The sequence below is a fragment of the Aspergillus viridinutans genome, assembly GCF_018404265.1.
Source record: "Aspergillus viridinutans IFM 47045 DNA, scaffold_4, whole genome shotgun sequence".
Lineage (NCBI taxonomy): Eukaryota > Fungi > Ascomycota > Eurotiomycetes > Eurotiales > Aspergillaceae > Aspergillus > Aspergillus viridinutans.
This window is the reverse complement of record NW_025091220.1, coordinates 250266-264275: the sequence shown is the minus strand read 5'-3', so window position 1 is coordinate 264275 and position 14010 is coordinate 250266. Positions and strand designations below refer to the sequence as shown.

The following is a 14010-nucleotide window of genomic DNA, read 5'->3' as shown; positions in this document are numbered from 1 at the left end:
TGGATCTGGGGATAGGCATCAATCAATACTGCGCACGATGCATCGCTGCATACTAGGCAGACGAATGACGGCGGCTCGGTCTCGTCTTGGTCCGATGCAGACACAAGAGCTTACTGTCAGTGCGGCCAGCAGTCTGACAGTCTGACCGGTCTGCCTCATGGTCTGGTCGGGGGGATTGTTGACCCGGTTGGAGGAGTGGAGCGAGACACGAGTTGGGCGTCGTTTATTTATGATTATCATCTTACCTACCTCCTTGTCCAAGACGAATGTCGGCCATCGCAAAATGAGTTCCCAATACTCCATCTCCCTCATCGCAGGGGCGATAGCTGTCCTCATCTACGCCCTTATCGTCCTCCGTAGCAAATGGACACAGTATCGCTTCGCCCGTGAGCACAACTGCCAAGCACCCCCGCGGGTCCCCTCCAAGGATCCCTTCTTCGGGCTGGATTCCATCTATACCACGATCCAGAATGTCAAGGAACATAAATTCCTCGAGCGCGGACTGGCCCGGTTCAACGAAATCGGCCACACCATGGCGACGCGGCGCCTCTTCCAAACGATCATCCTCACCCGCGACCCCCAAAACATCAAGACCGTCCTTTCTCTGCGCTTCAAGGACTACGGCCTGGGCCAACGCTTCAAGGCGTTCGGCCCCCTGCTCGGCTATGGCATCTTCACCACCGACGGCGAGCACTGGGCGCAATCGCGCGCCATGATCCGCCCCAACTTCGTCCGCGACCAGGTCGCCGATCTCGCCATCTTCGAGGCGCAGATGGCCGACCTGATCGAGCTGATCCCCAAGGACGGCAGCACCGTCGACCTCCAGGACCTGTTCTTCAGCTACACCATCGACTCGGCGACCGAGTTCCTCTTCGGCCAGAGCGTGCAGTCCCTGAAGAAGCGCCGCTCCGGAGGCCGCGACGCATACGTTGACAACGACTTCGCCGGCGCCTTCAACTACGCGCAGCATGCGATCGCCACGCGCATACGGCTGGGGCCACTGTCTCGCTTCTACCGCGACCGCAAGGCGGAGCGGTGCAATCGCGTCTGCCACGCGCTGGTCGAGCAGTTTGTCGACAAGGCGCTCGAGGTGCGCAAGCAGGGCCTCGACGAGAAGACACTCGAGGACGGCGACGGCGAGAAGAAACAGCGGTACGTGTTCCTGCACGGCCTGGCGCAGCAGACGGGCGACCGCCGCCGCATCCGCGACGAGGTCATGAATGTCCTCCTCGCCGGTCGGGATACGACCGCCTCGCTGCTGAGTAACCTCTTCTTCATGCTGGCCGAGCACCCGCGGATCTGGGCCAAGCTGCGCGACGAGGTGGCCTCGTTGAACGGTCGGCCGCCGACGTACGAGCAGCTGCGGAATTTGACCTATGTCAAGTATTGCCTGAACGAATGTACGTACGAAACACTCGGTTTATCTGCAGATGCTAACGCTAGGACCAGCCCTCCGTCTGCACCCCGTCGTCCCTGGAAACGCCCGCTTCGCCAACACCGACACCGTCCTCCCCGTCGGCGGCGGGCCGGACGGCCAATCGCCTGTGTTCGTCCCCAAGGGCTCAATCGTCACGTACAGTGTGTGGTCGATGCACCGCCGCGAGGACTTTTACGGCCCCGATGCGAACGAGTTCCGTCCGGAGCGCTGGGCCGATCTCCGCCCGGGATGGGAGTACCTCCCGTTCAACGGGGGCCCGCGCATCTGTGTGGGACAGCAGTATGCGCTTACCGAGGCAGGGTACGTGACGGTGCGGCTGGCGCAGCAGTTTGCGGTGCTAGAGAGTCGGGATCCGGGACCGTGGGAGGAGAATTTGACTCTGACCTTGTGTTCAAGAAATGGGACCAAGGTGGGCTTGAGGAATTAGTTTGTCTATATCTACTTTATGACACTTCTTGTATGACGCCTCTTCTTGTATGTATATCATGAATATTTACGGCTGGCCTGGCCATAGCTACTATGGTACATTAATCCCCTCGGCAACCTGCTCATGCCCCGTTGCACCCCCGAGCCATGCCGCCGGGGGAGCCTGGTCAATGATACAGTTCCACCCAAACTTATCCTCGATCTTACCGGCCTGGATGCCCTTGAGGGTCTGCAACAGCTTCACACAGACCTCGCCACCGCTCTGCCCATCCTCGCCGCAGTCAAACGTAAACTTATCCTCGCGCGACCGCATAGTGATACTCCGGATAGGCACCAGCGCAGCCGCCGTGCCCGCGGCAATCACCTCCCTGAACTCTTCAATCTCCTCATACCCAATACGTCTCTTCTCGACCGCAAACCCAAACACCCGCTCCCCAATCTCACACACCGACCGCGCCGTCACCGAATCAATCACATTCTTACTATCCGGCTGCACAAGCGTCACCTTGTCGCCGTCCCTCCGCACCCCGATAAACGCCGACGTCGAGAACTCGTCAATCTCCGACCGCGTCCGACTATCCAGGTGCAGCGTGATCCCGAACCCCTCCGCCGCCGCGCGCGCACTATGCCGCAGCACAGGCGCATAGTTGCCCCCGACCTTCGCGGACCCGGTCCCCTCCGGCGCGGCGCGGTCAAAGTCCTCCAGTATCAGGGCGTCGACCGCGTGCACGCCGTGGTACACGCCCGTCGGCATCACGAAGACAACAAAGGTGTATGCGTCTGGCGGGGAGAGGCCCAGCTGTGCCGACGAGCCGAAGAGTAAAGGGCGGATGTACATCGCTGCGCCGGTTTCATGGGGCGGGACGAACTCGGCGTTGGCGGCGACGGCTAGCTTGACGCATTGCGCGAATAAATCCTCCGGGACAGGGGGCATGGAGACGAACTCTGCGGAGCGGCGGAGGCGGGCGGCGTTGCGGTCCGGGCGGAAGATGGAGATTTGGCCGTTGGGGTGGCGGAAGGCTTTGAGGCCTTCGTAGGCTTGTTGGCCGTAGTTGAGGCCGGGGGCCATGCCGTGGAGGGGGAGGAAGGGGGAGGAGACGAATTTGGGGGCGGACCATTTGCCGCCTGTGCTGTGGGAGAAGTGGCATTCCACATGGCCGTTTACTTTCGATGTTAGTTGGGATGAGTGAGTGGGAGGGAGGAGGGCAGCTTACCGTCGCGGACTTTGAAGCCGACGTTGGACCAGTCGATGGTGTCGACGGGGGGAGGAGGGAATGACATTGTTGTAGAGTGAGTTGAGTGAGTTGATGTGCGGTAAGTTGAGATGTGTGATGGTGTTGAGGATGAGAATGAGGATGAGGATGTGGATGGAGGGGTAATATATTCCGCCGACTGTCAAAGTACCCTATGGATATGATATGTTGATGTCAACTGCCTACAAATAAATGCAGCTGAGGTCAGATCATGAGTCATCGTCATCCTGACCAATTCTTGTCAATCGTCAGCTCAACCTTATTAATTATCTCCCCAGTTGCTACCCCAATCATATCTAAAGTCAATCTATTGATCTTGGATAGCTTCACTGCATCAGATCAAGCCTGACCCCGACCATACTCCGTCACCAAACACACCTTTAATCCTCCAGGAATCTCATGCCGTGAGAACCGGCGATAGTCTTCGACGATATTCTCGAATTCGTCTGTCTCGTCAGCACAGCCAAATAGACAGTGATGACATACCTTCGTATGTAAACACCCACGACGGATCATACTTTCCTTGCGTCACCAGGTCCAAGAGAAGGGGATGGTACTATACTGTCAATCTCACTCAATCTGAGCGTGGGCAACTGGACACACCTTTTGAGAATTGACCTGTCCTCCCCGGATCGTCAACCCCTTTTCCATCAACGGCCCTATAGGAAAATCATTCGTCTTATAAAAGAAATCCCCAAGCAGCGCAAGATGGCCTCCCTTCCTTATCGCCTTGATCATCGCCGACACCGTATCACTGCTATCATGCTCCAGCCCGATCGCCCGCATAGCCGCATGCTGTGGCTTCTGCGTACTTCGAAACCCGCTCGCCTCCACCGCGCAGTCCAACCCCCTCGGCTCCATCGACAGGATATAGTCCCCCACCTCGGAATGCACGCTCACATCCACAGGAATCATCCCGAACCCCTCGGCGATCTGCAAGCGCCCCGCGTCCTTGTCAACAGCATACACTTTCTTCGCCCCGTGCAGCACCGCAAGCCGCTGCACCGATAGCCCAACTGGTCCACACCCCCAAACACCGACTATATCCCCTGGCTGGACATCCGCAAGCTCGCACCCATGCCACGCAGCGGTCGTGACATGCGCCAGACCGAGCAGCTTCTTCGCGTCCACGTCACCCGGCACCCGCACACAGCAGAAATCCGCGTTCGGGACCCGCACGTACTCCGCCTGCGCACCGGGATACCCGCCGTACAACCGCGTGAACCCCAGCATCCCCGCCACGCGGTGTCCGTACGCGCTCTCCATCTCCCGCGAGGGATTCGTCGTGTCGCACAGCGAGAACTCCTGCCGTGTGCAGAACTCGCAGTGTCCGCAGGCGATCACGGGGAGGATCATGACTCTGTCGCCCGGGGAGATGCTGCGGACCTCCGCGCCGACTTCCTCGACGGTGCCGATCGCCTCGTGGCCGAGGATGTCACCTTTGGAGAGCAACTCGCTGAGTTCGCCGTCGTAGAGGTGGAGATCTGCGCCGCCGATTGTGCAGTGTGTGATGTGGATTATGGCGTCCGAGGGGTCCGTGACGGTTGGTTTGGCGACGGTGCCGAGCTGGATTCTCCGCGTGCCCATCCACTGTGCGGCTTTCATTTTGTCGGTGGGATGGGGCTTGTAGAGCGTGCTTGTCATCGGCCTGTACTGTACACTTAGCAGGAGTTCTGAGGAGGAAGGGGTTGGTTTACTTGGGAGTTGCGGTCGTCATTTTGTTGAATTTCCGATGCGGATCGTAGAGGAGTATGGATACAATATKCACTTATTTGATATAATGTTGAAATAGCCATGGAGTCTGAAGATACGGTATAGCTTGAGATGGTGATATCAGTGGCAATCTGCGAGGATTGGAGAGACTGTCGGAACGAAGGGCCGAGATATGAAGTCATACAAACGCCGCTTCGTCGTTTGCGTTGTTAATACTCAGTCACGGCCTCACAGGTTGCTGCAAGAGGAAAATTGCAATATCTACTTACGATGACCATTGAATATTACGAGCTGGAAGACTGAGTTGGAAGTGGAACGTTTTCATTCCCGTTGTCATTAGATCACCTACAATCGAGTGAGCTCTCCCAATCCTGTCAACATCAGTCGACTCAATATGAATAGAACCACATGAGAAGAATACCTGACTACACCCCCTTCAACATCCAAGTACCACCATGCAGACCAGTAGCAACCCCATCAACAAGCCTTACCCTCGTCCCATTGCTCGAGACGAGCACCCCCTCCGCCTCAAGCTTGACATCACCCATCGTCCCCTCAGGCGTCACAAACACCAGCTTCGTATACCCACCATTTCCCCTCTTAAACTCCGTCTCAAACCTCCCCAAAGAAGTCTCGAACCCCGCCTCAACACCTCTCAAATCCCCCGGCTGCGGCGCAAAAAGCCACCTCTCCCCCGCCGCCCCAACAACCCTCAACCCAGCCGCATAGAACATCAGCGCAGAAGTCGGCCCCGTAGCCCACCCATGCGCATGCGAGATCCGCGCATCATTGCTATACGGCGCGTAATGCAGCGTCCCGTCCGTACTATACCCCTCTATAAACGTCGACTGCGTCATGCGCGGATCATCAAGCATGAATCCCCACTGCCGCCAGATTAGATCCAGAGCCCGCTGCGGCTGGCCAGCGAGGAAGTGGGCTTGTAGCTCGAAGCCGGTGATGAAGGGGGAGATGGTGGCTCCTGCCTCGGGGGCTGGGGCGCCGTAGGGCCCCCAGCGGGCGGAGAGGGCGGTGGAAATCGTGGATGATTGATTAGCTGACAAGGTGAGGTTGGCTTTTAGGGCCCAGGCGTTGCCGTCTTGTGGGTGGAGGGTTGTGGTCTCGTTGTCGCGGTAGAGGCCTGTGGCTGGGTCCCAGAGTTTTGCGTTGGCGGCGGATTTGAGGGTAGCTGCGATGCCCGGGACCAGGTTGATGAGGAGGCGGTGTCGTTGAGGGTTTCTGCGAGGAGTAGGGATTCCTGGAGGACGAAGTAGAGGATTGCGTTTGCTTCGATGTTCTGCTTTGTGTTAGTGGTGAGGTATACTGTATACGAGTGGGGATGGACGTACGTGACCTCCCATGCCGAAACGCAGCCAGTCCGCGCTTGCGGTTACGTTGGCTAGGCCGGTGCTGTCAATGCTGGACAGTGACCATTGCAAGGCGCGTTTGTACTGGCTCCAGTGTGCGGCAAGCCAGTTCCTGTCTCCTGAGTAGCGGTACAAGTACGATACGCCGATCAAGCTGTGGAGATGGTAGGTGTAGCTGACAGTATCATGGAAGGGTTTGCCGGCGTAAGGAAGACGGCCGTCTACTTGTTGCATTGAAAAGAGTGATTCCAACGCCATGCGCACACTGTATAAGTCATACGTGCTGACGGCGATGCTCTCCAGCGCTATGGACATATCACCCGGCCAGACAAGGCGATCCCATTTCGCTCCGTCCGTGAGCACGCTGCTCCCGTTGGCGATGGTATCGTTACTCCACCAGGGGACAGTCTCCGGGAGGGTGATATTGTTGGAGGTGATCGTACCCAACAAGGGCAACGCATTCCCCATGCTGGGATCAATGGTGCACAGCTGGTTTGTGTAGGCGCCTGCATACCAGATGCGATTGAGCAATTCATCATTGCAGTGGAAGTAGCCCGTATACGCACGAAGGTCATGAGTCGGAGCTGCCGTGAAGTTGACTCGGACACTTTCAACAACGATTGTCGCTGATGTGTTGGCGACGAGAGTCAGATATCTGAAAGCTCCGCGGTTGTGTTTCTTCTCGGCCGTGTATCGCCCCGAGCCATGTCCGACAGGAAGCCACAGGGGTGAGTCAAGACCTGCATCGGCAGTTGCGTCACAAGCTTCGTTGTTGATCCAAAGGCTTGATTCGGAGAATGTGATGCCAATGAAGGCATCCTGCGAGGAGACCTGGCTGACATCCAGCGAGACAATGCCGGCGATGTTGTGCCCAAAGTCATAGGTGACATATGAGACACCATGAAAAGTCGCTTTCCCACCTTTCGTATTGGTTAGAGCAGAGGGGTCTGAAATGGAGCCGTTAACATGATACACCCTTTTCGGAATCAGATCTCGACTGGCTGGCGCTAAGATATACTCCTCATATGGAACAGCAGTGCAGACTGCTGCTGCAACAACTGAAAAGGATAGAATTCGCATCTCTACGACTGGATACTAGTATGAAGCAGGCCTAAGTCCACCTATGCTGGAAAGCGGCAAGCAGATTTATATTCCTCGTCCAACACTCCGTTCTATACACCAGATGCCGATTCCTCAGCCGAGTATGACGTTTTGTGAGAATTCGGACAAGTCCCCACCGAGAACAAGAAACCCCTCTAGACTCTAGGAAGAATGCTCTCGGCGGACCAACATTCCGGACTTCCTGTCTGCCTCCATTCCCCAGAAACACGCTTGATCGAGGTGGGACCGTCATTTGCGGAGAAGTGCGGAGTCGATCGACGGTGGCGCCGCGCTATGAACGTGTCTAGTGCATGATTGCCCAGAGAGGGGTACATATTGATTGATTGAGGTTTATTGGCCCGAGATGCATGATCTGCCATCTCCGGAAGGCTCGTTGATAACTGTGGGGTTGACTGCGGGGTTGCCGAAGTTCTCCCGCAATAAAGTTGTGGGGTAGTCGGCATGTGTCAGTTTTCGGCAAACCAAGGCATCAATCGATCGGAGAAGCTGTTTTGGGAAACCAAGTCGATGTGGTAGAGTACTTGTTGCAGCAGAACGGCATCGACGCACATCTTCGATACCGAAACTCCCGCGGCCAAAGCGTTTTGCATTTGGCATCAAGGCGCTGCAACCCGGAGATGTTCCGCCTCTTGATCCCACGATTCCAGGAAGGTATACATCAAGCAGACAACCAAGGACACACACCCATAGTGCGGATTATAATGCATTCCTCATACGAGTCGATGAGGATACTGCTCTCACAGAGCGGCATTGACTGGAATAGTCATACTTGGGACGGGCAAAAGAATCCGTTGCGGGTGGCTGAGCAGCTTGGTGATCAAGACATATGTCGCCTTCTGATCGATGTTGGCAACATGGATCCACTCTCTTCGTGACGGCCCTGGTACATTACAAGCCAACTAATCTGGTAGCATATATTCATATAAATAATCATGTTAATAGTGATAGCTATATCAATTTCTCATCCCTGAGTTGAAAACTCCCTCGACTGCTGCTTTACCCATTCAATGGCCTCAGCTGTTTTCTGCATCTGGACAGGAACCACCTTCGCATATGTAACCATCATCGACCTAACCTCAAGTATGGAGAGAAATCTTTTGTCCTCCTGGACCGCACCACGCCATCAACAATACAAGTGAATAAGTTGATCCCAAACTTGGCACAAATCGCACGCGTGGGATCGTGCATTCGAGGTTCGATGACCTCCTCAGGTTAATGAGTTCCTGGACGAGGAGGACGTGGTGCACATCGGCCAAGGCTCTCCCGTAATGGATCTAAGCGGGAACAAGATCCATGAGACCGAGGGCTCCGGTGGCATAACGACGTAAATCCTCGACATTGAAGTAAAGCACATCGTTGCCATTACGGCCTGGCACCAGCGCTGGCCCGAAAAGGTCCCGTCTTCGTATCCAGAGGCTTTGGTTGTTGGGAGTCGCAGGACGCGGGAATATAGTCTGCACAAAATAGGTCATAAGCATGTGAACATAATCATATATATGTCTTGAACATACCTCACTTTGTTCTAGTTTAGGAATACCATTCTCATCTCTGACAAAGAGCTCAACAGTCCCTGAGACGCGAGCTTCTTCTAACCTAGTCCATTGGACAATCATAACAACATTAGTAGAGCCATTGCCACCCACTAGCAACAGCTCCATGCCCTTATAAAGTTGTTCCTTTGATTCACTCCAGCCAGACTGTACCGCAAGAGTCGGCAGGTAATAATGCGTAGCTCGGAAGAAGAAGTCAGGTTCCTTCCAGGAGCCGCTATATGGGCCGGATTTAAAGAAAATGGCTATATATGTTAGCTTAGAGTTCCTATTTAGGCCATAAGAATACTTGGCATATATCAAAACACTCAGCCAAAAGGTGTCCAGACAACCATCTCCAGCTAGGGATGAAGCAGTAGGGTCAACACAGCAAGGATACAACAAACTTACTAGTGCCGACTCCTGGATAAAACAGATCCACTTCTTCTAGTGTCATGTCGCCATCCAAAAGCCAGCCAACCGGTTTTTTAAACAACCACGGCTGGATGCAGTCGGTTATATGGGTGTGGTTGACTCTAATCTGCAGCTCGCGGCTCTTACTGTTGTAGCTTTTTCTGGATGTTTTATGCATGAGCAGGACTCCCAAGATTAGACGCAGAAGGCCTTTGAATGACTTACCGAGAGGGAATCTTCTCATCAATAAGCTGATACACAGCGTCCGCCCACGAGGGAGGCACGTCAGTGAATATAAACTCATGATACTCCCTGTTTTGACGCAGCAAGGAGACGACGTGGTGGATAAAATCAGTCAGCCAATCAAACTGATTTGCTGAAGTCACAGTCACGAATGAGCTTGGCTCAGTGGTAGGGGTAGAAATGGGAACATCTGACATGGTGAAGGGAGATGTCTAGATAACCACTTCTAGCACAGCAGGAATAATAGTGTAGAATGGCTGTATTGAGGTTCATGAAAGAGCAGGTTCTGAAACAGGAAGCTAAAGAAACCTCAGACATTAACTGGCATCTGAGGAATAACTGCCATCAACTTGTCATAATGATGTACTAGGTGTAGCCGGTTGCAAGTCTGTGACCACCTAAGGCCTGCGGAGCAAGCCGAGCAGTATGCTAAGCAGCAAATATTCAAGTAAACTACTCTAATTGTTGACTAGAGGCTAGGCGGCCTAGTTAGGTATGGCTGGTAGATATCTAGCTATCTACCATCCTAAAAGCTTAAGAGCGAGGGGGCTCAAGGGCATAAGTAGGGAAGAAAGGCATTAAATAGTTACCAGGGGCAGGGCCCCCCAGACCCCCCTTTTACTATATATTAGGACTCTAGAATACTATGAATTGTATAGTGATTAAGAGAGTAATTATAGATACTACATATGTTCAGGTTGGATATGAGATCACAAATTTATTCGCGTGTGATCATGTTTTGGTTGAAACCAATGTTCTGTACTTCTGGAATCCTGAACACTTCTTCCTTCTCTGTGATCATGGTGTCTATGCTCTTTGGACCTTTGGCCCAATGAACCAATTGTATAAAGATGGTTCATATAACTTGAACATACCTCGCTCTGCTGTAGTGTCGGCATCCCATTCCTTCTCTGATGAAGAGCTCAACAATGCCAGAGACGCAAGCGCCTATTAACCTTATCCATTTAACAAAGATGACAACCTTAATGGAGCCATTGCCACCTATTAGCAACAGGTTCATGTCATCATGAAGTTGAACTATTGACTCGCTCCAGCCGGAGTCTACCACAAGAGCTGGCGGCACGTTCATCAGCTTGAAAGGAAGATCAGGGAGGGAAAATGCTGGATAACCTACTTCCATAACCTCCTTCGAACCGGTCAAGCCGTGGGAGCCAACTCGACATTCTCAAGGCAGCCACGAGTGTGACTTTTGCAAACATCTACGATGTGAATTATAACATCCACCTCAGTGGGACCAGGGGCCCGTTCATACAGGGCCATAAAACAAAGGATTGTGGATCACTGGCGACACTAGTCACCGTCACTATCCCTTCATACGCAGAGTAGGTGCCTTGGGTGATGGGAGCTCATGTGACAGTTGGGGGGTGCTGCGATGGGTTGGCCCTCAGCTGGTCAATGTATGCTCATATAACTTGCATTGGAATTTGGAGCTTTCTGCGGAACGAGCTGCCGCTTTCTAAATCTGACATAAGTTAGTCTAACAACTATCAGGATGACCATGCGGATGTCACCCAAGGAGTTCACAAACCAACACTTTGCATCAGCCTGAAGCTGGGTATGCAATTCACTAACTCCGGTTTCGATGACCAGAGTAGGCCATCCTCGGATGCTCCTATGTCGTGGACGACGTGAGCCTGGGAAGGAAATGTGGTTGCTTCTTTTCCTGCTGCAGACTGGGGTTTGTATGTGGTGGCGCCACCCCATTCTCTATCATTGATAGTAACTCCCATGGGCATGGTGAGGGGCATCACTAAGCCCCGGACTTTGTCGACCCGAAACACGACATACCACTCCAGAATGGTTGATAAATTGGAAGCATTTCCGAGCATGCCCTCCGCCTTCTAGCCAACCCTGTAGTACACCCAGGAGCCGCTGTATGGACCGTATTGAATTCAACGGCTATATATGTTAGCTTAGCGTTCCTATTTAGATAAGTAAATTATTAAATAACTTACCTGTGCCGACTCTCCCACGCAACAGCGACTGTTCTTGTTGTATTATGTCGTTATTTCTTAATTCAAGCCAGGTAACCATTTGCTGCATCAACCATTCCCGGATGCAGTCATCAATTTCGGTGGGCATGACTCTGAGTCGCAATTTGCGGCTCTTACTGTTGTACCTTATTCTGGCAGCTTTTGCGCGTATATAATTGCCTCCGAGTAGCCAGGGTGGACTGTCCCTTTGCAACATTGCATTTAGACTCTTAAAGTCTTCTGCAGTTTGTGAAATTGCTGTATTACCCGCTTGCTAGTTGGTATGAGTAACGTTGCAACCCCAATTTCTTCTGATGATTTGCTATTTCGCCATCTCTGCAGTGTAGTCCAACGGTGCGTCTTGCCATTGTCGATACAGGTGGTTGTACATGTCAACAGCACACTGTAACCTCTGCTGTTCAGTGTCATAGCATGAGTAGGACTTCAGTATACAAGCCATATAGTCGGTTGAACAGTTCTGATTCCATTAGTTCGGCTGCATTCGGCGCTTCGCGGATCTCCTGCATCTGGTCTGTGCCAGGCGGGAAATCAAACTCAACAAATGGCTCGCCCTCTCCCCTCATGTTGCATATCAACAGAGATCAGACACAGAGGGATCTTGCATCTTCTTATCAACAAGCCAGAAGGCAACCTCCCCCCATGCGGGAGGCACGTCAATGAATAGGAACAAGTCGTGATACTCTTTTACTTGACTAAGTGAGAAGAGGACGTGACCTTCAAAAACAGTCTGTTCATCAAATTGATTTGCTAAAGTCACTGTCATAATTGAGCTTGACTGAGCGGTAGGCATAGAAAATGGAACATCTGACATGATGAGGAGAGGGTAGATGAGAAGATGCCAACCCGTAAGAGTGTCTAGACAACCATTTCTAGCACAGAATATGTTCAACAGAAGGGATCTATTAAGGCTTAAGAAAGAGTAGGTGCTGAAATAGGAAGGTCAACCCTCTTTAGCTAAAGAAACATCAGACATTCACTGGCCTCTGAGAGTACAGGTGGGAAGTGAATAACTGCCATTGACTTGTCATACTAATGTATTATCTATAGAGGTAAGTGAATGGTCTACATATCATTCACACATTTCAGACTTATCTGCTCTAACCTGGCGACTGCTACCTGCCGCTCAGCCCTGATGCAACTAAGGTCAGGTTGAATAAGGCTCAACCAACTTCCTGCACCGAATCAACGCGGTTAACTCCCCAGACTGTAGGTGGGAGGAAATGGTGCAGAGCCCTAGGCACGTTATACTGGCGCTTCCCTAACATAGGAACCTCTGAAAAGGCTCTTCTGGTGCCTATAGCACTGAGATAGAAGATAGTTTACTATGCGGGACTATAGCCATGGGAAGCCCTTATGGTAGGCATTAATATGACTCCAGAGAGGCCCCAGGGCAATCATGCACTTGGTACTATTACTACTATCACCACCACCCCTGCCCGCCGCTCAATCAGTAAAATTGGTGGGAATCTCAAAAACCACTAGTGCAGTTCTTCATATTAACAATTCCGAGGATATGGAAGCCTAACTGATTCCATCTATCCTAACTAATCCCATCTATCGGCGAGGCACCTCCTGGAAGGAATGCCTGTACCGCACCATTTCCTTTGTGATAGAGCCGTATGTACGAGCAAATAGAAGGACATTCCACTCTAGCTCTAAGTTCAATCCACCATATACTGCGACCTGCTTTGCGATACCATAGATACAGCACCAAAAGCGCTACAGGGTCCCTTTTGCGGAGCAAGTCTTCAAAAGGGCCATGGATACAGCGCGTGAAAAGTTGAGTTTGACCTGTCGTGACCGCGCTATCCGGGAGGTCCAGGATCTGGGATACTGCGTGGGCGGCATAGAAATACGGATTGTTTCTCGCTGTAGATGAGTCGTTGAGGATACACAGTGCAGCCAAGGCCCGTGGTATACCATCTATACCCCTCTCTGGCAAGGGCGAATGCATAATAGCAAATGTCGCCGCCATGACGCTGAAAAGACTGTCCGGTCGTAGTGGGTTCACTATGTGCCACAATGACATTTTACCCTTCCTCATACGTAACCAGTCCAAATCGGAGTAGCCAGAGGACTTTAAAGGCCATGATTCTTCCGGCGTGCATGCATCAGGGGATGAGAAGGTCAAGACAGCCAGAGCAGCCGCAGTTGCCCAGATTGGATCCTTATCTTTCGCTTTAATCGGTTCCCTTAAACGCCTGTTTAGAAGGGCTGTACTTTGAGACCAGTGATAGCACACTTGTAGACTGCGACGACAGCCTAATGAGCTATTCAGATGGCGGTCATATGTAAGTGCCACAGCCAGAGAGGCGTGCATTAGAAAAGGGTGCTATAAACCATATGTTAGCTGGGATCAGGCCCATAATGCATAATCCCGCCTCGATTTTGTCTGAAGGTGACAGAATCAATGCAATAATACTTACGGCAAAGGCTAGTCGCAGGAGCCTGCGATTAACCTGTATCATATTAGGGTCATTTGGGGTAATTAGG

General features: G+C 52.5%; 5 protein-coding genes across 5 annotated transcripts; 1 reads left to right on the top strand and 4 right to left on the bottom strand.

Moving 5' to 3' along the window:
• Positions 1–283: 283 nt before the first annotated feature.
• On the top strand, positions 284–1865 carry Aspvir_006097 (cytochrome P450; the record flags this gene model as incomplete). The annotated part of the gene is made up of 2 exons (XM_043269305.1): positions 284–1400; positions 1450–1865. The coding sequence occupies 2 exons, from the start codon at positions 284–286 to the stop codon at positions 1863–1865; spliced, it is 1533 nt and encodes a 510-aa protein (XP_043125240.1).
• A 90-nt stretch (positions 1866–1955) lies between these two features.
• On the bottom strand, positions 1956–3145 carry Aspvir_006096 (branched-chain amino acid aminotransferase; the record flags this gene model as incomplete). The annotated part of the gene is made up of 2 exons (XM_043269304.1): positions 1956–3028; positions 3079–3145. 2 exons carry the CDS (start codon positions 3143–3145, stop codon positions 1956–1958), a joined length of 1140 nt encoding a protein of 379 aa, XP_043125239.1.
• A 311-nt stretch (positions 3146–3456) lies between these two features.
• Positions 3457–4722, bottom strand: Aspvir_006095 (putative formaldehyde dehydrogenase; the record flags this gene model as incomplete). Its single annotated transcript, XM_043269303.1, has 3 exons — positions 3457–3563; positions 3604–3673; positions 3721–4722. The coding sequence occupies 3 exons, from the start codon at positions 4720–4722 to the stop codon at positions 3457–3459; spliced, it is 1179 nt and encodes a 392-aa protein (XP_043125238.1).
• A 533-nt stretch (positions 4723–5255) lies between these two features.
• Positions 5256–7274, bottom strand: Aspvir_006094 (putative alpha-L-rhamnosidase A; the record flags this gene model as incomplete). Its single annotated transcript, XM_043269302.1, has 2 exons — positions 5256–6124; positions 6182–7274. The coding sequence occupies 2 exons, from the start codon at positions 7272–7274 to the stop codon at positions 5256–5258; spliced, it is 1962 nt and encodes a 653-aa protein (XP_043125237.1).
• Positions 7275–8590: 1316 nt separating this feature from the next.
• On the bottom strand, positions 8591–9699 carry Aspvir_006093 (uncharacterized protein; the record flags this gene model as incomplete). The annotated part of the gene is made up of 4 exons (XM_043269301.1): positions 8591–8770; positions 8828–9111; positions 9257–9420; positions 9485–9699. 4 exons carry the CDS (start codon positions 9697–9699, stop codon positions 8591–8593), a joined length of 843 nt encoding a protein of 280 aa, XP_043125236.1.
• Positions 9700–14010: the final 4311 nt, after the last annotated feature.